Source organism: Colletotrichum phormii (assembly GCF_030913505.1).
Source record: "Colletotrichum phormii strain CBS 102054 chromosome Unknown BDP81scaffold_7, whole genome shotgun sequence".
NCBI classification, from domain to species: domain Eukaryota; kingdom Fungi; phylum Ascomycota; class Sordariomycetes; order Glomerellales; family Glomerellaceae; genus Colletotrichum; species Colletotrichum phormii.
In genome coordinates this window covers 1,082,478-1,105,718 of record NW_026851449.1, presented here as the reverse complement: position 1 = coordinate 1,105,718, position 23,241 = coordinate 1,082,478, and the positions used below count along the sequence as shown (strand labels likewise).

At 54.0% G+C, this 23,241-nt stretch overlaps 7 protein-coding genes across 7 annotated transcripts; 3 read left to right on the top strand and 4 right to left on the bottom strand.

Moving 5' to 3' along the window:
- Window positions 1-732: 732 nt before the first annotated feature.
- BDP81DRAFT_316449 (mitochondrial distribution and morphology proteins-domain-containing protein) lies at window positions 733-3,089 on the bottom strand (the record flags this gene model as incomplete). Its single annotated transcript, XM_060584175.1, has 2 exons — window positions 733-2,198; window positions 2,252-3,089. The coding sequence occupies 2 exons, from the start codon at window positions 3,087-3,089 to the stop codon at window positions 733-735; spliced, it is 2,304 nt and encodes a 767-aa protein (XP_060446885.1).
- Window positions 3,090-3,690: 601 nt separating this feature from the next.
- BDP81DRAFT_424608 (pre-rRNA-processing protein PNO1) lies at window positions 3,691-5,188 on the top strand. Its single transcript, XM_060590149.1, has 5 exons — window positions 3,691-4,064; window positions 4,127-4,208; window positions 4,284-4,478; window positions 4,542-4,640; window positions 4,723-5,188. Exons 1-5 carry the CDS (start codon window positions 3,849-3,851, stop codon window positions 4,905-4,907), a joined length of 777 nt encoding a protein of 258 aa, XP_060446884.1. The 5' UTR covers window positions 3,691-3,848; the 3' UTR covers window positions 4,908-5,188.
- A 623-nt stretch (window positions 5,189-5,811) lies between these two features.
- On the bottom strand, window positions 5,812-8,049 carry BDP81DRAFT_205049 (eukaryotic translation initiation factor 3 subunit D). The gene is made up of 3 exons (XM_060582595.1): window positions 7,671-8,049; window positions 6,345-7,584; window positions 5,812-6,281 (listed from the first exon to the last, which is right to left on the bottom strand). The coding sequence occupies exons 1-3, from the start codon at window positions 7,882-7,884 to the stop codon at window positions 5,990-5,992; spliced, it is 1,746 nt and encodes a 581-aa protein (XP_060446883.1). The 5' UTR covers window positions 7,885-8,049; the 3' UTR covers window positions 5,812-5,989.
- Window positions 8,050-8,279: 230 nt separating this feature from the next.
- Window positions 8,280-10,413, bottom strand: BDP81DRAFT_205015 (BZIP-type transcription factor). Its single transcript, XM_060582594.1, has 6 exons — window positions 10,341-10,413; window positions 9,902-10,132; window positions 9,755-9,842; window positions 9,252-9,686; window positions 8,698-9,066; window positions 8,280-8,642 (listed from the first exon to the last, which is right to left on the bottom strand). The coding sequence occupies exons 2-6, from the start codon at window positions 10,053-10,055 to the stop codon at window positions 8,552-8,554; spliced, it is 1,137 nt and encodes a 378-aa protein (XP_060446882.1). The 5' UTR covers window positions 10,056-10,132; window positions 10,341-10,413; the 3' UTR covers window positions 8,280-8,551.
- Window positions 10,414-10,849: 436 nt separating this feature from the next.
- On the top strand, window positions 10,850-11,754 carry BDP81DRAFT_424604 (uncharacterized protein). The gene has a single exon (XM_060590148.1). It carries the CDS (start codon window positions 10,876-10,878, stop codon window positions 11,248-11,250), a length of 375 nt encoding a protein of 124 aa, XP_060446881.1. The 5' UTR covers window positions 10,850-10,875; the 3' UTR covers window positions 11,251-11,754.
- Window positions 11,755-13,920: 2,166 nt separating this feature from the next.
- Window positions 13,921-14,893, top strand: BDP81DRAFT_448342 (acyltransferase; the record flags this gene model as incomplete). The annotated part of the gene is made up of 2 exons (XM_060592285.1): window positions 13,921-14,413; window positions 14,475-14,893. The coding sequence occupies 2 exons, from the start codon at window positions 13,921-13,923 to the stop codon at window positions 14,891-14,893; spliced, it is 912 nt and encodes a 303-aa protein (XP_060446880.1).
- A 6,541-nt stretch (window positions 14,894-21,434) lies between these two features.
- On the bottom strand, window positions 21,435-22,699 carry BDP81DRAFT_204965 (uncharacterized protein). The gene has a single exon (XM_060582593.1). It carries the CDS (start codon window positions 22,474-22,476, stop codon window positions 21,676-21,678), a length of 801 nt encoding a protein of 266 aa, XP_060446879.1. The 5' UTR covers window positions 22,477-22,699; the 3' UTR covers window positions 21,435-21,675.
- Between the last annotated feature and the right edge of the window lie 542 nt (window positions 22,700-23,241).

Genomic DNA, 23,241 nt, shown 5'->3' with positions numbered 1-23,241 from the left:
TGGTCGAACAAAGCAGTCGCCGCTCTCCTCTCGTCATGTTGCCTCTTCTACCAAAGCCGGGAGACAAGATACTCCAAGTCTCTGACTTCCCACCCTAGTAATTATCTAGACCACCCATGGATGGGGAGGGGGACAGTCCTGTAGCTATACAGCGTCAAGCAACCAAAAGCAAGGGTCCGCGGGGAAACGCTTGGTGGAGATGTTTTATTGTGGTTGCGATAAGCGTCGCCTAGGATCCTTGACAGGACGGGGTTGGGGGTTCATGCGCGCGCGTCATGCTGCCAGCGAACGAACTTCATGCCTTGAGTAGGTACCTTCTGAGTGACTCACAGCGTCAAATGAGACAGTATCCCAATATGTAAACATCGCAAACGACGCGCCTCAGTTGGAAGATATTTGGTCAAAAGGGGTATCAATTATTTTGTTGTTTGCTCTTCCCCTGCCACATGTATCCCTCATGTAAAACGCCTCGCCTTCCAAGAAAAAAGTCCAGCAGAGAAAAGGATTGAGTGGCTTGATGGAACCTAAAATCCCCTCCTTCCTCCTGGACAGAAATGAATGCCCTTTGTATATGTACACGATTGTTGTTTGCCCCTTTTCCCATCTATACAAGATTCGTAAAAAAACGCCTCCCGTCTTCGGAAATTCATGCGCTCATTAAAAGACAGCCGTGCTCACGTAGAGGGCAAGAAACAGAGAAGAAGCAGGGAGAGGGGAGTTGAGAGAACAGCTTTAAATGACATTACCTGCCATACCCATAAACAGAGCATGGACGGCAAGACTCAGAGTCCAGAAGCCGACCTTCTTCAGCCGACGAACGCGGCTTTGCTGGTCTTCAATGTCGCGTGCAAAAGCCTCGTAGGTCTCGGCCGACATGTCGTCCATGAGACCGCAGTCAAAGATGGACCAGCTGCCGTCAAAATCGGTGTGACGCTTGACTATGCGGCAGTTGATGGGGATGTATGTCTTCTTGGCGTTGATGTAGGCCACGATGGGGCGCACGAGCGCCTGGTTGATGTAAGAGATGTCTTTTGTGAAAAGGGGCACGGCGGCCTTGACATCGTTCATGTGGATTCGGAGATCCATGATTAGATATCTCCGGTCTTCTTCCGACGAGTCGGAAGAGCTAGAGGGGTCGGAAGTTTCAGAGTCTGTGGCTTCCTCAGGGGCCTCTTTGGTGAGCTCTGGTATAGCTTGGGAAAGATGGCCCTTAGTAGGTGTAGAGTTCCAAAGATCCGAGGCGGAAGACCCCACGATTTTGATGTCGAGCAGATCCTTCTGGAGCAGACGCATGCGGTTGGATATCACAACATCCTCAAGCTGGTCGTAAAGGTCTGACATGGCTTTGGTGATACCATCGTCAACGTCCGCGGGGAACATAACATCTGCGACAATGTCGACATTGCCCTCATAGATCCAGCCGAATGGGCCCTCTACGCCACGGTTAAGGTGGTCGATTTTAAGACCGTCGATGCGCAGGCGGCTAAACTTCTTCCAAGCTGCCGGCTCACCCACATCCTCTGCCACATCTCCGTTTTCGCTGGCAATGGTGCCGTGTACTTGACGGGGGTGAATCGTGAATAGAGAGCCATCGAATGATCCCGACATGTGGGTTGCCGATAGGAAATCGTAAAAGAGCCACTGTTTCCTGAGCTGTGGCAATTCGCATGAGAAGATGCTGACAGAAAAAGGTCGGAAGCCCTTGGGCTGATGAACAGTGACGAGTAGATCCTCGAGCTTGAAAGAGTCGATCTCGAAATCGCCGGGTTCGTGGGAATGACGGTAGGATAGGGGGTCGACAACCTCGTCTGACCATTGCACAGACGTGCGATCAACAACACCACGAACGCCCTTGACCTCGACATCTTTTAGGAAACCCTTGCCGTTCCACCACTTCAAAAATGACAGCGTTACGTTAACTGTTGCGATCGACACGTCGTATTGTGTATAGTTGCCATCGTCCTCTTCCAAAACTTGGCCGTCTTGATCGGGCTGGTTTCCAGTCGCAGCCATGGCCGCAGCACTCTCTGAAGAGCCCTTGCTGACCGAAGACTTGACCTGTCCTGGTCGCCGCGACACAAAGACATTCTTGAAGCTGATTACGCCATCTCCCCACTTGGGAACAATTGCCGACTCGAAGACTACCGTGACGCCGGCAGAGTCAGTCAAAGAGTCACCAACCCATTTGGCAAGAGTTTCTGTGCAAGTTAATTAGCATCTCAACATAGGTAAGCCACAGAGGGAAGCTTACCTTGCGCGACGACGGTGTTGATGCTGAGAATAATCAGCGAGAAGAAGGTGGTCGTGCCGACCAGAATCCAGACTAGATGACCAAACAGGAACCACGAAACGAAGGCGCCCCATTCATCAATATTCCACGGCCTCATACTCCTAATAGATGCCCACTTGAATCGAACCTTCATTCGACCCAGGAAACCATTTGCTGCAGCCAATAGCTCATCCCGGGTGGGCCGGTGCGGCATCTTTGGAATGTGCAAATACTTTGACATTGTGGTTGCGATCGATTCGGCATCATGCTCCGATGCGTCTGGCTTGCCCTGCTCCCCAGCCTTGGGGGTATCCTGCTTCGTTTGGGCCGCCGAACCCTTTTCCTCGTGCTTTCCACTCTTGGAGCTATGGTATCTCCTTTCGGCCGGGTTCACTGCGCCCCTCGAATCGGTATGTATGCCTCGTCGCCATGCTTGCCGGGTCAGTTGGTAGATATTCGACTTCTTCGTGAGACTGGTGCTCGTAGCGGATTCCGCAGCAACTGCGCAAGCTGCTGATGCTTGCGTGGGTGCGAGTTCTGTGGTAAATCCAACCAGCAGCAGCCCGCTGCCTGTATAGCTTCGTCGCGCATTGTGGATATTCGGCCGAGGGAACGAGTGTTGTGACCCGGAGTGTATCGACCTTCTGAAGGTATTCGGTCGAGGGAGGGCAGGGTTGACTGTAGGTTGACTGGCTTTCAAACAAGTGTTTCTCGTCGTTGCTGTTGCGATAGTCGTTCCTCGCAGACCCAGAGTCTGCGCCGATCCGCAGGCGCAAGACCAGAAGCGACGCCCAAGAAGAGTCGACGAAGCGTTAGACATTTCTCAAGCTCATCCTGTCTCTTGGTTGAACAGAGAGACGGCAACAAGAAAAAGAATGAGGAGGGAGGAGAAATCGACCCTGTTTATTTACCGCAGCAACAAAAGGACCAAGGAATAACACAGTCAGAGGGGTTGAAGCAAGGCAAGTATCGAGGGAGGCACACGGCAAATGTTAGCACATTTCATGCGCTCATGCAGAAATGACTGAGATGCAAAGCTGGGCCAGGGAAGGGCAAGCCTGTGAAAAGTCATCCATGACGCGCTACCGCAGCTTTACCTCGCTGAACCCGGCTGGACCCGTTCCAAAGGCACCTTACGTATGGGGCGTCCGCGCTTCCAGCAGAAAAATTCAGAGGCACATCATGGCCCGTGCTTCGAGTCTGGGCGGCCTAGGCCCAATGCTGGTCCTTGACTTGCTGACATAAGATCCGAAAGGCTTGAATGGGCAACGATGCACGGTGCCACCCAAAGTGCTTAGGTAGCATCACCCGGGCCCGGCCTTATCCCCTTATCGATAACGAAACACAAAAATTTGGGAATTCGGCGATAAATCGATACTGGCTCATCACTGGCACCCGCCGCTTTTTTCTTCACGACCGCCTGCCCACCCCGCCAGACCGACTCGGCTCGACACCACACAACCCAAGAAACACCACCGCTACCGAAGCGATATACAACTCTCGATCGAGTATCACTATAACCGAATCTTACGATAAAATCCTCCGATACCCTTCGTAAAACCGAAAATACTCGCCCAGCATGCCTGCCCCGACCGCCAAGCAGGTAGAGGTTTCTGCCCCGCCATTCGAGGCGGCTTTCCAAGAGCCTCAGCAAGACGAGGAGCTCCTACTCGATGCGCCCACCCTGCCCGAAGAGATGGACGCGATTCTGCCCAGCGTAACGCAAAACGGAGAGGAGGGCGAAATGGTTGTCGACGAGGAGAACCGCCCGCACTTTGCGCCCGCCAGAGACATTGTGCGACAGACCCCTTCATAAGACGTTGAAGAAAGGAGACTAAGATCGTTTAATGTTCCCAGGATCCCGTCACCAGAATAGAGACTCGCAAGGTCCCTGTGCCTCCTCACCGATTCACCCCGCTCAAGTCTTCCTGGCCCCAGAGTACGCTTCCAAAGTCCCTCCTATGCCACGGCAATGACGCACTACTCTCTCTAACACTTTTTTGCGCTTCTGCAGTCTACCCCCCGCTCGTCGAGCACCTCAAGCTCCAGGTCCGCATGAACCCCCGCCGGAAACAGGTTGAGCTCCGGACCTCGAAGCATACCACCGAGGACGGCGCCCTGCAAAAGGGCGAGGATTTCGTCAAGGCCTTCACCTTGGGCTTCGATGTCGACGACGCTATTGCGCTGCTGCGTTTGGACGACCTTTACAGTAAGCCGGCAGCCGATCCTTCAGATCAATAACTTTGTGTAGAGAACTAACGAAATTGTGTAGTCGAGACTTTTGAGATTCGCGATGTCAAGCAGGTTATGGGTAACGAGGCGCAAGGCCGTGCCATTGGTCGCATTGCAGGCAAGGACGGCAAGACAAAGTGTATGGATTTACCTCCTTGGCAGCATTCCCAAGTTTGGGTTATGGAGGACCCCCTTTTACTGACATTGAGACTTTTACCTAGTCGCGATCGAGAACGCCAGCAAGACCCGTATCGTCCTGGCCGACAGCAAGATCCACATCCTCGGCGCGTACAAGAACATCCACATGGCTCGTGAGTCCATTGTCAGCTTGATTCTCGGAAAGCCGCCTTCCAAGGTCTACGGCAACCTGCGGACGGTCGCGGCGCGCATGAAGGAGAGATTCTAGAGAGACGGGATAGCATCGAAAAAAAAAAGAAGCCTTTGGACAAACGAGGCGGGAAGATCAAAATCATGGGGAAAAGACTCTTTTTTTCCACCTTTTTGGGTGGGTTTAATGATTGGCATGAATGGCATCCTATCATGGACTATGGCGTTGTGGGCATTTTAGAGAGATTCCAAAAAAAAAAAAACCCCTTTTTCAGCTAGGGACTTGGGGAAGAAATGAAAGAAAGAATTCAAAACATTTTGAGTTCGTACATATCTCACAAATGACTTGCAAGATGAGACCGCCTAATATCTGCTACCTGTGATTCATCACTGAGCTACCACGGTATGTTGACCGTGTGGCAACTAGCTAAACGTACCTTGAGCAGTACAGACAGGTAAGCCAAGCCGGGGCTACTGATTCAGACTACATACTCTCTGAGTCTACGGTGGGAAGAGGGGAAAGCAGAGCCGCATGTGTTACGCCCGATGCTCAAAAGGTTGGCAATCATAGTCATATGTAAGGAACTTCAAATGTTTAAAGTAAGATCCTAAGATGGGTCTATTTACTTGCCATCCTCCGCTACAACACCATGCGCGAGTTTCCTACTTTCCTGTTGATTCTCAGCTCAGACAGACGAACAACACACTTGATGAAGCCATCACAGTCCCTCTCCCAATATCCGGAGATCAAGTTACAACATCATCACAAACACAGCCAAGGCCAAAAGTAGAAAATTGTCCGTAATGCGTTACTCCATAGACGTCTATACGTGCCTAACCCCCCAAATCGAAGAAAGACTTTTTACATCATTGGCCCACTCTCCCCGGCGGCAGCCGACTTTGTCAAGCCATGCCTTTTATCCAGGCATCCTGGACTGAACTGGCATTAAACCCTTTTTCCACTCCCCGTCTTTCCCTTGCTCTCTCTCTCTCTCTCCATCTCTCTCCGGTTTCACCCCCTTTCTCTCAGCTAACTGCTTCAAGTTTGCATTCAAACCTTCAGATAAAGTCACTGAAGATTGAGGGTTGTGTGTGTGTAATGTGGTTGCTCATGTTCATTTCGAGCAAAACGAGCCCTTACTCTTCGCGTGGAGTAACCGCTTACTCCTCATCACCCTCACCCGCCTCAGGCACCTCCTCCGCCTCGTCGTCGCCATCGAGGCCGCCAGAGGGGAGCTCGTACAGGCGAAGGATGGACTTGTTGGGGTCCTTGACGAGGATGTACTTGCCGTCCTGCTCACGTCTGAGACACATGTCGGCAATGGTGCGGACGATACCCCAGCCGTTGGACAGAGACAGGTTCATCTGGTTGGCAAAGTCGCGCGGCTTCCAGCCGACGACGCCGAGGATGACGTGCTTGTCGTTGGACTTGGGGTTGGCGCGGGAGACGAAACTGGGAAACAGAGGTTAGTATCGGACTTCGGTTGTTTAAGAAAGGACAAGAGGAAAAACGTACCCAAGCTTCATGACGTCGGCGCGGGCGAGGATGCTCTGCACCGTCCACCTGGCGAGCTTGCAGGAGTTGTTCTTCATCTCCGTGGCGACGACGGCACCGCGCTGGGAGACGAGCTTCGTCCGCCAGTCGAGGGCGCCACCGCTGCCCTGGGCCTTGTTGTCGAACTCGTTGAGCGCGTGCAGGGTGACGAGCTGGTCGTCGCCGCTGATGGCGTTCTTCTGGACGGCGTCGACCTCGGTACGGACGACGAGGTAGAAGTTGTCCTCCTCGCTGTTGGTGGAGAGGTCGAACTTGCGGTACTTGTAGGCCTTGCTGGCCGGCGGGTCCGTGTCCTCGGAGGCGTTGTAGAAGGGGTTGGCGTTGGCCATCTCGACCTTTTGGCCCTCGCTCTCGACGACGACCTGGTTGGCAAAGTTGTGGTTGATGTAGGTGGCCTCCTCGGCGAGGGCGCCGGGCATGTTGAGGCTGTCCTTGGAGCCGTCCGAGGCGTCCATGGGGGAGTCGGCGGCGTTCTCGTTGACGGTGACCAGGTCGAGCGCGGCGTTATCGCGCTTGTCGAAGAAGACCTTGTTGCCCTGCACCGAGATGACAATGTCCCAGGGGTAGACGGACCGCGGGGAGCACATGAGCATGGAGAGGATGTTGTCGGTGGCGAAGATGGAGGCCTCGTCCTTGTCGGCGAGCTCCTGGATCACAGGATCGGAAGAAGTCGTGACATTGTACGCAGCGCGGTCGATGGCGTTGAGCTTGCGCTCGAAGCCCTTGACGGCGGGCTTGTCGTAGGAGCGGTCGTAGTTGTAGACGAAGCCGTAGGCGTCAATCTCCTCGCCCTCGTCGGCGTCCAGGTTGAGCTTGGCGAGGCGGTTGTAGTCAATCTCCTCGAGCAGCTTCCAGTCGGCCTTGATGTTAACAGAGGCGTCGCGGTTGCGGGCGGGCTTGTCGTAGTCCTTCCAGCCGAAGCGGCGGCCGCCACGGCCACCGCCTCTTCCGCCCCGTTCGAAGCCTCCTCCGTAGCCTCCGCGGCCGCCCTGCTGGCCGCCACGGGCGGTAGTCGTCCGGCCACCGCGAGCGTTCTGGGCGGGACCTCCACGCTGGCCGCGGCCGCGGGTGAAGACGGCGCCACGGCCGAATCTTGTCTTGGTGCTGTCGCGGGTGTTGCTGACGACGGAGAAGGTGGACTCGTCCTCGGCGGGAGGGGCGTTGAAGGAGATGGCGTGGCCGGCACCGTAAACTTGTTGGTCTTGGAAGGAGGCGAGAGAGTCAGCGACGAGGTCGTTCTTCTTGGAGGGTTTTCGATAGCTAGAGAAGAGAGGTGATGATACTTACCACGGTAGTTACGGTTGTACTGCTGTCTGCCGCCGCGTCCGTCCCTGTCCTTGCCCTCGGAGGTCCAGTCGGCCATGCGACCAAGCTTGTCGCCCTTGGAGAAGGGCGCATAGGGGACACCGTTCAAGGTAGTCTCGATGGTGACGGGCGGGCCCCAACCATCGCCGGTCGGGCAAGTCTCGACGAGCTTGACCCAGTCCATTTCCTGAGCCATGTTGAAAATAATTTCTTCCTTGGCTATTGAGGTCGAAATCGAAAATCGAAGTCGGTCTAGCTGTGCGTCTCTCGGTAGGGGGAAAGGGGGGTGGCAGCAGCGCTTTCGGGCTTCTGAAAGATGGAAAAGTCGTCAAGGGTTTGGGTGGTGCACACCTCACCTCCTCTCGCCGTTGATTTTCGTCGTTCGGATTTGGTGGGGTGAAGTTTGTGGGGCAGAGCGGGCAAAATTTCAAAGTCTTGTGTTTCGACACCTGGCGGCGACTGTCAGCCACTCGTTTCCACGCGACGCGGGGCCACTGCCGGCCACGACCAGCTGCCGGTGCATCGTGGCCGCGAAACACCAAGTCATTCGCTCCCGTCATGACCGCAGGGTAATCCATCACCTTACGCCTATTCACAGTGAATCACCCTTCCGAAGATACATCTCACAAGCCGGTTACTATCTCATAGAATATCTTCACGATATTATTTTCAATAAAGACTTTCAAAAAATGTACATCTCATTAAGGCCGTGGTATCAAAAGTGGTCCCAAGGAATTTCCCAGAATACGCTCCAAATGTTTCTAGTTTGAGCCTCTCCTCACACCATATCATGCATGTAAAGATTCACTGAATCTCCTGATGAAATGCCCCCTCTCATGTCGCCAAATTCATGTCACACGCTCTTAGTAGGCGTAATTCATCATCTCCGGTCCGGAGCAGAAAACATTCTCCAATGCGTCCCTGACCTCAAACTCTTCCATCACGGCACCAAAGCTGGTCACTGTCAGAAAAAGCCAGCGCAAGTGTAAGTCACAATAGAGACACATACCCGTAGCATCGGACCTTGTCCTTGAGCTCGTCAGTGAGCTTCTGGAAATCCTCGGCGCGAAGTTCGTGGGCTCTGGGGTGGCCCAGAACCATGCCCCAGGCCATGACCGGCGTGACCTCTCCATCGAGGTTCAGCTTCTTGCTGAGGTCAAGCAAGGCCGAGAGGCTGCCTTTGCTCACTTCCCACGTCCTCTGCTGGGAGTCCAAGTCCCCGTTGACATTGCTGTACCCGAACGGGATGTCGGGTGTCAGCTCCGGGAAGGGCGCCGGGGGGCACGAGGCCATCAGCGCGTGTCCGCAGGGCTCGCCGCCCATCTCGCTTGATCTCTCCAACAGCCAGGGCATGTGATTCATGCAGGGTTTCTCGAGACTGTTACATACCCTCGATAACATCGCACTCGTCAGCAAGCTCTTCTTCCGTTCGTTGCAATCATCGCTCAGCTCACACCACCCGACTCCCGATGATGTCCAGGACTTGGTGATATGACAAGTACTTTTCACTGCGGGGGAGGTGATAGGTATGCCTTCGAGGGCGAGGGGTGGTGGTTATCGTACGTTAAGACGAAGTCAATGCCCGCTTGCTCAAAGTCCACACCTCTACCAGAGCTCTGCCCTTGTCTGTTTTGTTGCAGTTGCTGGCTGCCCATCTGGGGAAGGGGAGGGGGCAGACCGTGGGGGTAAGACGGACCGTGAGACGAGGGCGACACCGACGGCGCCGTCGTCGACGTCAAAGGTGGTGTATAGGCGTTCTGGCCGTAGCTGTGGCCCGACTGGCTGGCGCTCGATGTGTAGCCTCCGCTAGGGTTGCTGACCATATCGTCGCCATAGTGAGATAGAGGAATTCCGTTCTGGACCAAGAGTTGCTTGAGTTGCCTGTTCTCCTCGGCCACCTTATCCTTGTCTTGCGATATGTTGCTGAAGATTTCCTTCAACCTAAGGACCTCGTCTTCCAGAGCCTTGATGTATAGCTCTTTTCTTTCACGATGCGTACTGAGAACTCCACCGTCAGTACCCCGGTCGTGTTGCTTGATCCTCTTGCAACATTGTTCGTTACTTACCGTTGTGCCTGTCTGTTCAGTTCTTGTCGCCGAGTCAAAGCAGGTTTACTGTCGGGTTTCGGTCCTCTTCTTTTAGGTGTTTGGCCGTCTACAGTTACGCGTTGTCAGAACAGACTCTCTCTGGCACGGATACATCGTTGTCCCTACCTCGCGTTGTCCTCTTTTCCGTCAGGGACTTGAGAAAGCCCAAATTCAAGGAGCTCAGCGGGCCCCGCTCTTGGTCGGAGCCAGAGCCGCCGCCGCCATACTGGCCCTGCGACGGTTGCTTCCCGTACTGGTCAGGCGACAACGAGGAAGCCATCGCTGCCCTCTCGTGAAGCTCGCCCACAGACTGTTTTCGTGCCGGAGACAACGACTGGTTCGGCGGGGAGCGATAAGCTGTTAAGTTTCCTAGGTCAGTCATTGTGTCGTTCTACAACCATTGCTACGAAAGGAGAAGGGGTTTAAGAAGCGCGGCAGTTCATGTCGTCATGTGAAAAGGGGCAGGTACGAGGCTGTGGCGGGGGGTGATGTCTTTACAAATACGTCTCGATTCGTGGCGTACCCGACACCAGCCGGAGTGGACAAGATGACTTGAAGGGCTTACCTGGGAAGATTGGATGCGCGATGGTCAGTCTCCCGCTTCGTCTGGCAATGCGATGCTGTGTGACGGTGGTTGTCGTCCGCCAAAGCAGGGGATGTTGCGGTGGAAAGGGTTCGAGCCGTTCACGGCTGTATTATGCGCTGGGCTCTTCCGGACCGCGATTATGGTTATTTGAGAAGCTCTTCTCGAACGTGAAACCCAATTCTGGCGTCCGAGCTGTTTGAGGATGCTATGCGGTTGCGACGAGGGGACGAGCAGGGCGCGGGTAGTAGAGGGTCGGGGTAGGCTTGGTAGATTAATCCGCCCTGTTTTAGAATTGTTTGACACAGTCCAGACGAAGAGGATGGATGTCGTGCGTCCGGGGGTGGTTGGACGGTTGCAGTCTGGCTTTTTCTGGCTCCGGCTCAGGTTCAGGCTCAATCAAGCAAGCTCGGGCTTAGCAGTTATCCTGGACCTGAGGTAATCACTGGCCGCCTAACAGCTTGGGGTTGGGAACCTGGGGTGGGGGGGGGGGGGGGGGGGTAAGGGGACTCTGGAAATGGGTTGGAGGAGGGTAGCAACAGAAAAGGGCAGAGGTGATAAGGAGAGAACGGATGAAGGCGGAGCGGAGAAACCACCAAGAAGGCAAGGTAGAGACGGGGGGCGCGTTAATAGCCCTTGGTGGCCAATGTTTGTCGCGAATCGAGATGACAAGAGGCAGCGCCACCGCCCTCTTCTAAGACAAGATGGCGGAACTTGGAAGTCGAGAGCAGAAGGCGAACACGGGCGGGCGGCCAAGGCGGTCGGTTGGTCCAGTCAGATCAATCAGTCGCGAGCCCAACGAGTTCTGGCACGTCGTCTGGATGAGAGCAGCGAAAAGGATGACGGGAGGGTGAGTGAATATGCGGGGTTTCAGCGGCGGCAGCAGCAGTAGTAGTAGAAAGAGCAGCAACAGCGGCAGCAGCCCGTTGCTCGGATCGAATCGACGTTGAGCCCCTCAGTAATTATGATAATGAAGGGAGAGAAGATGGCAGAGCCGGCTAGCTAACAGTAGGTAGGCGTTCGCAACTCTGACTTAACATTAGGTAGGCTCTCTGTTGGTCTGGTTCACAAAGGCTTGCAAGAAAAACCCCGGAGACGGATCCTTGCGTCAAGGCTGAATGCCAATGGGTCCCCCCCAGTCGTCGAGACTCGAAAGTGCCTTAGTTAGGCGGTGCTGATTTGGCCTAGGACTTGAACGATCAAGTCCGATTTCGTTGCTTTTTCGGAATCATCGGCGGTTCCACGCACTTCTGTCCCCTTAGCTCGTCTGCTTTACGGCGAGAGAAAGAACGTCGGCTGGAGTGGCAGTCTGACGAAGCTGACGAACAGAAGCCTCTTGAGATTCGTCACCGGATAGGGCTATGCTATGTCGAATAGCTAGGTACTCGGACAGCTTGTAGGGGCGAGCTCTAGCTATGGTACTATGGGTGAGGCCGAGGAGAAGCGGGACGCGGCGTAGCCAGTACTGACTGTGTGACAAATATTGGAATTTTGTGTTGGCGCCGGCAATGATAGAGGCGGGGGGGGGGGGGGGGTAAGAAAGGCGCCTTCCGTGGACGGAGGGCGACGGTTCCTGGTCTAGACCCATCAAGCCTACGATCCGTTGGCGGTTGAGTGAAGACCAGCAGCGGCGTGCCCGTGGCTGGCCAGGGCCTTTCTCTCTCACACGTCTCTGTATCGGTTTATCCAAATCGCACTGAGATACCTACCTATTGGATTATAGTAGTCCAGAACCCACGTACCCAAGCTATCGAATGCTTCCCAGTGTCCGCTGGGCTGCGAACAAAAGAACGGCCCGAGCAGACTGAGCACGGCTGGAGAAAGGAGGCTTCAGAGGCTTCCAAGTTCCACCAGAGTGCAACAAAGTGCTACGCCGGCATAGCACAAGCGGGGAGGAAAGGAGGGGTTCCCATTCGCAGCTCCCGTTCTGGGCCAAGTTCATGTCGCAGCTGTGAGCAAATATCCGTCCACGGGTGCCTCAACCGTTATCCTCATTCCTCTCAGCTGTTCTCTTCCCGGCAAAGGAGAGTAGGTATCTGTAGTCTCAGTACTCAGTAGAGACATGGAGCGAGAGGCTCGGGTGCGGCATTCGGCCCTCCTTTCTGCTGCTGTTGCTTCGTCTGCCTGGAATGCATTCGCGTGGCTTGACTTGCTTGACTCGGCGTCTCATCCACCTACGCTCCAGCTTCCCTCCCCCCCAGCGCCGGCACCAGCTCCGACTCCAAGGACCAACAGTCCTCCAACTCCAACCACGAGTCCCCAACTCAGATCCAGACCCTGAGACCCCTGGTGGTAGGCGAGGGGCATGTTTGCTTGTTTGCTCGCTTGTCAGAATTGCTCGTCTTGGAATCGTCAGATTCCCATGCACGAGAGCCCTCGCCAGACAGAAGTAGAAGCCCGTACGTCCGTACAGAACGTGTCACAATTCTGACCCCTTGCTAGACCAACACTTCTCCATGGCAGACGTACACGTGCAGACTTGCATTTCTGCTAGCCAGCGGCGCGTCCAAAGTTTCTTGTTGCGAGGCAATCATGTAGCCTGCGAATCTCTGCGTGAAAATCCCATCTCTCAAGTCTCCCATCCACACAGACCTCGGTCCAATGGTCGCGTCGACATCGGACGAGCCGGGAAAAAGCCAAGAGTCCCTTAACTGGACCTCACACTTGACGGCCTATTTTGGGCATTTCGAATATGCACACTTGACTGCTTATATCTGCAGCCAACCTTGACAATCGAGCACCCTTCGGTCTGTGTGTTCAGTGTGCACATCTCGTCGCATGTCGAATGAAGTCCGGCACGTCGTAGAGCTGTCGGATCCTTCAATGCTGGCACTTTGACGTCTCACTCGTCCCTTCGAGACCTTCCAGGCTCGGCCCATGTGATTAACGGCCAGGAACGTGGAATCCCTGTCTTTGAGTGATTTGGAGGGGGGCTCCTCACTCCCATAATTGAGTTAAGCCCGCCGTTTGTCATTCGGCCCCAGAGATCTTTCATTGACCTTTGCCAAAAGTCCATGCCGTCATTTTATCCGATTTGGGAACTTGGGCGGGACCGGACGTCTCTGCTAGTGGAAGCCAGCCATAGTACCATCGTGTTTCCTTTTCCCCGATCCCGTGCTGTCGCAATCATGTCCTTCGAGAAGATCCTCAGCCCACGATCGCCAAACTCTAGAGCTTCTTCCTCGTTGGCAACAGGGAATACGGCTGTACTTGTGCTCGTCGACTGAGCGGGAAGAGGAACGCGCATCTCTGAGACGAGTGAACCCCGGATCATCGCCCGCTCGTTCGAAACTTTTCACCCTTGATCTGCTGGCCTAAAGGTCACGCGCGCACGCGGCTCCCTTTCGAAACATCCCTTGGTCTAGGGCAGGGTGTCTTAGGTTGTAGATCGGTTTGCCGCGCTTCGGCTCGCCCACTAGACGGCCAACCTTAATCTTTTCTTTTGGGACGTCGCCAGTTGCGAAATAACTCAGAGTGTGATCATTTTCGTGCATCGATTCACCTCCCTACGCCTCGCTCTCGGATTCCACTAGAGTGACTGCAAATTGACTTCTCAACGGTCATGGCTGGCCACGGCAACGTGCTCACTCACTTCCGAGGAGCTGCCATTTTAGCACCGTGGGTTCTTTGGTTGCTCTTGGCAGATACCGCCATCTCACTCCAGCTCCCGCTGAAATGGCTTGCGCCAGACTTCGTGTACAACTCTTCGTCGCGGATCGCCGAGACAGTTTGGTACTGGATCCAGATCATCTTTGAAAGATACAATGGCGCCAACATTACATTTTCCGGCGATGCTCTTCCCCGCGGGGAGTCGGCTGTGGTAGTCGCCAACCACGTCGGATGGGCGGACTTTTACATGATCCAAGCTCTCGCGATCAAAGCCGAGATGCTAGGTCGTTGCCGTTACTTTGCCAAGATTCAGCTGCGGATAGTTCCATTCCTTGGTTGGGGGTTATGGGCGATGGGTATGCCCATGGTGAGTCGTAACTGGGCCAAAGACAAGCATGAGCTTGACAGGGCATTCTCGGGTATCGTCAATAGGCAGTGGCCAACCTGTAAGTGCTTCAGCTGAGAGTCCTTTTCTTCCGATGTGAACAACATACTGATGATGAACAGGGCTCATCAGCTTCAGCGAAGCCACGCGTTTCACACAGAAGAAGTATGAGCAGTCAATCGTGTGGTGCAAGGAGTCGGGTCGGCCGCAGCCCATGCATTTGTTGTATCCAAGGACGAAAGGGTTCATCACCACCGTCCAACACCTCAGGAAGGCGTCTCACGTGAAGGCCGTGTACGATGTGACGATTGCGTACCAGAGAGGGAAAGACTTCCATGCGGCACCGACCATGTGGGACACGTTGAGCGTGCCTGGACTGAGTTCTCGACTTGGATATAAGTTCCACGTCCACGTTCGCAGGTTTCCTCTCGAGACCCTGCCGACGGACGACGAAAAGCTGGCAAAGTGGCTGGAGAATCTCTGGGTAGAAAAGGGAGAATGGCTGGATGTTAAGAAGGCCGAGTGGGCTTCAATGACTTGAAGCTGCTTGACACGGTCATCTTCGTGGCCAAATTTGTACACCATCTTGGAAAATTAATGGTTGGAAAGGACATGTAGTCCGTTGGTGTACAGGTGATGGACGAACAAGCCAGCTTCATTGTCAGGAGGTGGAAAGTGCCCTCTAGTGGGGAGCTGGGGCAGTCGCTCCTCCCTTTTGGCCAAATGACGGAAAGCGCTCTGCAGTGGCCTTTCCGTAATATTATACAAACTCGTCAAACCGTCCTGCTGCTTCCTCCTAATTCTTCTTTTGAGAACTTTTGAGCCTGTTGTAAAGGGAAAGAGGCTATTGTTCTCAGATGCCGGGCAGAACTGTGAGTTGCCTACCCTCCAGATGATTTAACTCGTTATGTGGACCATTACGACGATTGCGACTACGCTACACCTTCTTGCAAAAAGAAAAAGACGAGTTCATTTGCAGAGAGTTTCTCATATCCAGCATTGGTATATAGAACATTTCATGACAGCAAGGCTCCGATTCGACGCAGTAGCAGGTGATGTGACCCGATCTTTCACGATATATCAAATATTTCCCGAATTGACGGACCCTCTCAGACGAAGTGCTGGCCAGCAGTTTGTGTACAGGAACCAAATTCAATTCTTACCCCTGGCTTTCAATTGACTAATGGAAATCGTTGATTCTCTAACTTCTGCAAGGGGGCCGGCCGTACATGGCTAGGTTATTTGAGTACGAACGATACGAGGATTGCTTCCCGTGCACAGAGTCAATGAGTACTTGTTGGGTCAAATGTTGTCATGCGTAATTACAGCTCATCCATCTTCTCTATTACGTGTGGATGACGGATGATCGAGCTCATACTCATCGGACCAGTCGAGCCGAGACAAGCTGATAGTCTTATCTCGTTGTCAAATCATCGCCTTGCCGCTTCTGCGTCACCTTGAGCTTACTGTGCATACGCAGGTCATGATTGCTCTGGGGTTTAATAGACATCGTTGGATCACATGTCACCTCTTTCGGAGGAATAACTTGACATCCGCATTGGGAAGGGGACTCAATCGTCTCTTGAGTATCAATGATACACCGATTTGCTTGTATGTTACCATTGTTCGATAAGTGTTCTCGCATGAACTCAGCATGTACACATATTGAGGGATACCTTATGAGAAACAAAACTGTCCTGATAAGATACGCGAGCCCGCTGTAATCAAGGACGGGTGTGGACAGCCGTGGTTTTCTTTCACATGCCATATCACCTCGTCTTGTATCGGAAACTCTACGCTAGATAGGCCCCTCAGCAACAGAGCCGCGTCCTCCTGGCTGGGCATCCAACCAACATCTCCATTCTTATCTAAAGATGCAAATCACCTCTATCAAGCCACAGTCTCACACGGCATGGCCTTATCACACTTGCCCACAGCATCCAGGTCCCTTTTGGAGGGGAACACTATCTTTAGAGACCGGCGCATCGGCCGAGACAACCTCGTTCGCCGCCTGAGAGAACGCATATCCATGTTCTGTAACAGAAGGCTGCACCACAGCACTTCTACGTACCTAGAAGTCATCAGGAAAGAAACTACCGACATTCTTCGCGGCAAAGGACCGTCGTGTCGACGGCTATTGAAACTTTCAGAGTTAGCCGCCGATTTTGAGGGCGGCAGGCGTCTCTTCCGACGGCGATATCCCAGCGGCCCATCGGAGCTTTAACTTGACTTTGCTTTGCGCTTGGATTTGTCTCTGCATCCCGGGCAAACTCCTCGCTCTGATGGACTTGGATACTTCCTTTTCAATGTAAAGCTTGCAGAAGTCTCGTTCCCCAACGCTCCCTCGCTGCGTCTCTGCCACTCTCTTGCTGTCTAGCGATTGTTACAAGGACGCGAAGCACTATCTTAGTTTGTAGCGTTACAACCAGTAACATCCTTCTCCCCGAGTCGATTCTGATCCTTCCTTCTCACAGGGTGCCTTCTCACAGGGTGATGTGCTTTGCTTCCCCAAGCTCGCGAACATCCTAGATCTCCGTGGGGTGAGAGTGAAAGCGGCCTCCCTGGGCGGAACTCCTTCATCGTTTGGCGGCCCTAGCTTATGCGGCAGCATGAAAGCCAGATCTGAGGAGTTTGCCGTCTGTTCTGCACTTGACACCCGCGACGAGGGCCCCGCTCCGATCCCGCTCGGTGCGGACAACCGTCATGCCGGCCGGGACGGATCTCGGCGTTTCGGCGGGGCTTTGGACCGGCTTCCACCGCCGATTGGATGGTTCAGGAGCGGGGTTTGGGCCCAGGACCCGGATTTGATATTTTCCAAGGGCCGAGTGACTGAATTATTGTCAGTGACTTTCACCAAGAGGAGCAGCAGAGGACATGACCGATGCGCGCGTTTCCCCTTCGTTCGTTGAGCTTCTTGCGGCTGTAAAAGTGATATGGCCTAGGTAGCTAGCCTGCTCGCCTCTACTCTGGTCAATTTTCCGGGGTAATCAGGCTGCCACAGCTGTCGCCCAACCAATCTACCTACTAGGACCATGTCTTGTGAGATGTCTCGACGGACGCAGTGCAGACCTGGTGCGGTTCAATGTCTCATTAACGAAAAAGCCACCTGAAAAGCCCTCCGCTCAACTGGAACTAGTAGACCACCACACGATGTAGATCAACGGCGCTTGACCTCATTCTTCTTCGCAGTCTACTACATATTTCAAATGGCTGAGCGATCTCATGGCATTTGGAATGGAGGTACAGACTTGAGCCGTGGCACTCTCGAGTACCCCAAAGCACATTTGGCAAACCCAAGGGTCTTGGGATAAGCCACCGGCAACTTGCCCCATCTTTGGAGTATGCCAACTGTGCTACTTCACTAGCATATCTTTCGTGGCAGACCAGTGGGTGTTGGTTCAGCGAATATTCACGTCTTGGAGATGGATAACTGTCGATTCCTCTGTGAAATGCCATACCTACTCACAAGTACCGTGATAAAGTCATCAAAGTAAGGTAGTAGTATCGTCTCGAGTGTTTGGCCATGAGGCAGACGCGGAACTCGAGAAACTCTGAGACATGCCTATAGTGTCTTCTATTGATAACAGACTGCCAATATGTGACGAGAACCGTCCATGGAGAACCCAGCTCGGAAAGTTTGCACTGCCTACAACACCCGCGGCTAACAAGCATAAAGTACCCGGATTGGCCTTCGATCGCGACTCAAAACGGGCACATAGTTGAGTCTGAACGAACTCTTCCGTCATGTACGATGCCTGCAACTTCACAACGACTGACAGGATCCTTTAGAACCTTTCGCCTGGACGCCAATGTTCTGGGATTTACCAATATTACTGTCCGAAAAGTCAATTCAGAGAATGACAGGCTGGGCAAGAAGGACCTCTGCGCCTCCCAGCCACTAGGTCATCCGCCGTGCCGCCCCAGGCTATTCCCACTCTCACTCCGCGCGAGGTCGATCAGCAGAACTGACCGCCTCTGTAGATCGCGGGAGGCGTCTTTAGTCATCTCATCTTTCTCACAGAGGTTGCGGTTCAAGACACCTAGCGGGTGCCGGACCTTGAGGATTTGCCGCGTCTCGAATTGAACGAGAACGTCATGTCCGGACGAGAAACGAAAAAAAAAAAAAAAAAAAAGCATTGGGAGTGTGATTTGGCATCGACTAAGATTGGCAGAAGAAACGGCCTAGAGAAGGGTTTGGGGGGAAACCCCCAAGGCCGTGCTTTTCGACCAGCTGACTTGACGATCCAGCAGGATCCCACAACCTTGTAGGCGGAAGAGAAGCCGGAGTTGGGTCTGTCTGACGGTCTGTGGCATGAAGCTGGGGCCAAGGATGGATCTGGGGTAATTGAGGCTTTCCTCCAACCGCCGGCGCGGCGGCTGGCTCTGAAGTCTGACTTTCAGAGACAGAGAGACATGCAGTTGCATGAGTCGTTAAGTTTGTCTGGGGTTGCGGCAAAGGAGGGGGCTAATTCCAATTGGAAAACTCTCGCCGTCTGAGCTTCTGGCATGTTTTGGATGGCGTCCCGTGGAATTTCTTAACTGATAGCAGGTAGGGTCACTAGTTACTCTCGCTCCATTCATTCCGGCGCCGAAAACCAATGGACAGAGAAAGACAGCGCCTTGTGCTTTGGACGAACAGTATAGGTATTTGATTGAGCAAGGTAAGCGAGTTGAACCCGTCATTCCTTACCTAGGTAGGCATGGAAAAGTACATCTCAATGGATCATCATCGATATCTGAGTCCTCTGCCGATGGGAGAGAAGAAAAGATGATCAGTAGACCAGAAAGACTAGCAGCTCGATTGGCCAGACTAGATGATTGGGGGCGTACGACCGGGTACGCCAGTCTTGTCAATGGAACGCCTTGGTAGTAACTAATAAGCCTGGGGGAAAATATTCAGAGACGGGATCTCGATTCGGCACCACTACCCCGTCAGCGGGCTGGGAAACTGTAAGCGTTTCCATGAGTTTGCTAACTATTATGAGCGAGAAGGCCCTCGAGAAGCTAGTGTTCTGAAAGAATAGAAGGATGCAGGGTATGTGTGAGCGGCAGGGATGATCGGGATGACGAAGAATCTCGGATTAGTCGGTGAAGCGGATAGCATCGAAGAAATAGAAAGAAGTCAAAGAAAGGCACAAAGGCACAGGTGACAGGGAAGCCAAACAGACAGCATTTGAGGGTGTCGCGCTGCAGCAACGTGCTCACGCTGCACACCCCGCATGCTGGGAACTCGAGATGATTCGATACTCAGGAATGCGTTACTAGAAGACATGCTGAGATCCTCTGTTCACCCTATCGCCGATTGGGTTTGGGTGTCAGGGATGGCGGGAAAGGCAACATCATGTGGGCAGAACACTTGGCGCGGGCGTCTTGGGGGGTTAGTTGAAGTCGATCTCAGCTATTAAAGCTGTGAGGTGTCCAAGTAAGTAGGTGGGATGCAAGAGAGCAGGATTGAGGCGGGAGATCCCGGTGAGCAGCATAGGCGGTGGGAGACCACCGCAGATGGGTTGTCACCTCACATGGACGTCGTGAGATGGTGGTGCCAGCGGCTGTGGTGAACTGCCGTTGCAAAGACGCATTGGGGCCGGTCGAACGGGTTCATGACACTTTCGAGCCTGTCTCGACAATCTCGCGTGGGTCGTCGTTCGGAGCGGCGTGTGGAGCACGTTTTCTTCGCAACAGTCTTTCCAGCTTCGAGACTCCCTTTGCTCCGCTTACAACTCGCATATCGTTCCACAGCATCCCGGGCATTGGGTGGCGCCCCTGTATTGCTGGCAGGCTGCAGGGTGGCCAACGGCGTTTTTCTGCGGCACTCTGACCGACGACATCTCTATCTTCGCTGGGGTTGACAACTTGACGCAATGGGAGTGTGTAAGATGGCAGTCTTCGACGTAATGTCGAGATCTGGCCAAGGTGGTCGGTGAGCAGATGCAGGCGAGCCATGCAGCTGCACACCGGAGGACATTACCTAAGACCTTGCGCGAAAGGGTTGCTGAACACTTGTCCTGCAGTGGTGGTATTCGCCATGGAATAGGTGTGTACAAACTCGTGGGTGTGGCACGCGTGCCATGACAGACTGGGAATGCCAGCAGCTACTGCAAAAACTCAAGCAAGAAGCAAGGTCAGGTATTCGTAGAGCCCTCATTAGCTGACCACTAGATTGCGGTTCTTGCGAGGCTCTGCAACCTCCGTTTGACTTGAGTTCGTTCTCCATGCAATACCTAGGCAAAGTTGTAGAGGAGGGGGAATGTGGCGGATCACTCGTCGTCTCCCTTCCTTCCCGAGCCTACGAACGTCAGTCAAGGCTCAGTTACTGTTGGCTTTATCTATAGATGCTCATGGTGCTTCCGCAGAATTTGTGATTATTTTGGTCTTTTTTGATGGTCTTTTTTGAGCCAGCCTTGACATTGGGCTGAAAGTTGTTTGAACACCGTTTGCCGTCAGAAACAGCACGAGGCGATTTCAATCTCTCTGCTACTTGCTGTAAACTTGAGACACCCCGGACTGGGGATGTCCAATGGAGATCAGCGCAGTCTTGAGGGGTCGGCTTGAACCAGGTCGTTTGCATTCTCGAAGTGGTCCATCCCGGATGGCCCGTCGACGATCTGAGTGTCCCTCACAGAGATCCGCAGCCCCCAACACAAAGGAGGGGTGACAACTTGGGACCGGCGGCGCCGTAACGAGGACTCTATGGTCAAGCAGGAGACCACGGGCAGCGAGTATTGAACGCAAACACAGCTTAAGGCGGAGACATTTCTGTTTTTGACAGGGCCAACAGGCTGAGGTGCCGTGGTGCCGCGAATGTGACGGTGTATTTCGAGTAGTATGCACCAGAGAGCCATTCCGTGGCACGATAGGACACAAGCAAAGTCACATACCGGCTACGTCGCGACGAGGGTGTTCAGTATCAAGACGAGGTCCCCTCCCTTACTGCTACACCTCAGATGAATCGACTTGACGGGGAGACCAGCTGATGGTGTGTCTCACCACGATGGTATGGGCTGGGACGGGAAGCCCCAATGCAAGTGCCACCTAGCATGCCCTGCACTTTAGTCCCCGGGACCAACATGCGGCGTCGGCTTGTACTGACTAACCGGCGGAAACGCGGATGTCATCCATCCAAAGTCAAGCGGTGTCAGCTAGACAAACGAGGGTTGCGTGGGCTGTTGCTAACCAAAAGACCTCCTGTACTCTGTCGTAGGTGGTACTGGATCACGTCGCTCAACAATGGAATTGGAGTGGAGGTGAATAGAGACGAGTGGCCGTTGAATAACAGTTGTGCTCTAGCTCGTCGTGCTTGTGTCTCCTGTGACGGGGTTACTACTACCTATGTGGACAGTGGCCTCGGCTTCGACGTTGGAAGGCCGGGGCTGAGAGCTGGAGGACCGAAGATGGGATAGCCGTGTTTGCGAGATGGCATTTGGCTGTTGGACCCTTGGGAGAGGTCTTTGGAGGGTCCAGATGAGTTGGTAAGCCGCCCGTCTCCGTAATAACGACCCATGAATGGCATCTTGCGAGAGACAGGCATGTTTGGCTAGCGTGCCGCGCAAGGGAGCCGGAAGAGCAGAGTTTCCCATGTGGCCGTGTCAAACTTTGGGCTGGTGTTTCTGGCGCTCTCCCTTGGTGTAATAAAGACAAAGTCGTCTTGGGCTGAAGTTTGAAGAAGGGGTGCGGTACGTGTATCATGTCGGAAGTAAAGGCAAAAGAGCAGCACTGCAGAGAGGGGACGAAAGCGTTTGTTTGCCCGCCGAGTCCGTTGTTGTTACCAGTCGGAGGGCGCAAGGGAGTTGGATAGCGACACCAAAGATAAGGCAAGGTGGAAAGCAAAACAAAGCTCGAGAGATAGATACGGCCGACTCTTTGCCGAGCACGGTGACTGTCTCTGTATCCTTCACAGACTCCGGAGGGTTGCGTGTGGGTGTGCGAAAGACCGGGAGTTGAGGGTGGTAGGGCAAGGCAGGCCGTGGGTTTGGGAGGGTCTCGATGCATGGTGTAAGTGTTGCTTCGCAGGATTTCTTGCATGGCCGTTGTTGATTTTCGTCTTGTCCTTGGTAACTCGTTTCTTTTCCCGGGTTGTCGTCTTCCTCCTCCTCCTTTTCCTGTTCCCACCCCTCCGCAGGTCATCGGAGCCCCCCGGTTTCTCCGTCTGCCTGATACCTGGGATGCTAATGAGGCACAGAAGTGGTTGGCGGCGTGTGTCGTGACTCCTGGGGCAGTTCTGGAAGAGACCGTGATGGCGACGAGGCAAAGAAACAAAGAGTATCCGTAAACGCAGTTCCATGCTAGTAATACTGAGTGAGCATGGAACCTTGAAGCAAAAAGCCTTGGACTGACCACAACTCTGCCCTGTTCGCTGGACCGTTGTTGATTTGTTTCCAGCGGACAAAACCTCCGAGTGGTCCCCCCAGCGGCGGCCCCTCCGCCAGCCCAGCGAAGCCGAAGCGTGAGGCAATGGCCAGGGCCCAGGGCAGGGCCCAGGGCAGGGCCAGTGTCCCGATTCCCGTCTCGTCCAATGTGTGACTCGAGGTGGTACGGTGGTGAGGTGGTGGTGGGCTTCTGCTCTTGGGGACACCTCAGATTTCTTCTCCGCCCTCCCTCTTCCTTTGGTACTATTCGTGACTGCAGCGGGACTACACGATGCTCACAGCTCAGCAAGGTACCAAGGTATCCTGAGGGTAGGTAGGTACGGCAGGCAGGTAGGTACCTACCTTCTTGGGTTCTCGCTCCTGCCCCTTCCCTTTCCTTCCCTTCCACCTTCCTGCCCTGCCCTCCCCTCCCCTCCACTCCCCCCCCCCAAAAAAAGCCCCAAAAAGTCACACCCGACTCCCCGACTCCCTCGCTCGTGTTTTAGCGACTGAGCTAACTGAGTATGGCCCTAGACTGCATTTA

Excerpts from the sequence above, each read along its gene's own strand:
- BDP81DRAFT_205015 (XM_060582594.1), bottom strand. The coding sequence starts at position 10,055 with ATGGCTTCCTCGTTGTCGCCTGACCAGTACGGGAAGCAACCGTCGCAG. Across the intron at positions 9,067-9,251 it reads GGCATTGACTTCGTCTTAAC|TCTCGAGAAACCCTGCATGA; the intron begins GTACGATAACCA and ends GGTATGTAACAG. Across the intron at positions 8,643-8,697 it reads GACAAGGTCCGATGCTACGG|CTTTGGTGCCGTGATGGAAG; the intron begins GTATGTGTCTCT and ends GACAGTGACCAG.
- BDP81DRAFT_205049 (XM_060582595.1), bottom strand. The coding sequence starts at position 7,884 with ATGGCTCAGGAAATGGACTGGGTCAAGCTCGTCGAGACTTGCCCGACC. Across the intron at positions 7,585-7,670 it reads GTACAACCGTAACTACCGTG|ACCAACAAGTTTACGGTGCC; the intron begins GTAAGTATCATC and ends CCTCCTTCCAAG. Across the intron at positions 6,282-6,344 it reads GCCGACGTCATGAAGCTTGG|TTTCGTCTCCCGCGCCAACC; the intron begins GTACGTTTTTCC and ends TCTGTTTCCCAG.
- BDP81DRAFT_424608 (XM_060590149.1), top strand. The coding sequence starts at position 3,849 with ATGCCTGCCCCGACCGCCAAGCAGGTAGAGGTTTCTGCCCCGCCATTC. Across the intron at positions 4,065-4,126 it reads TTGCGCCCGCCAGAGACATT|GATCCCGTCACCAGAATAGA; the intron begins GTGCGACAGACC and ends TAATGTTCCCAG. Across the intron at positions 4,641-4,722 it reads CAAGGACGGCAAGACAAAGT|TCGCGATCGAGAACGCCAGC; the intron begins GTATGGATTTAC and ends ACTTTTACCTAG.
- BDP81DRAFT_204965 (XM_060582593.1), bottom strand. The coding sequence starts at position 22,476 with ATGACCTGCGGAGGGGTGGGAACAGGAAAAGGAGGAGGAGGAAGACGA.
- BDP81DRAFT_424604 (XM_060590148.1), top strand. The coding sequence starts at position 10,876 with ATGGGTTGGAGGAGGGTAGCAACAGAAAAGGGCAGAGGTGATAAGGAG.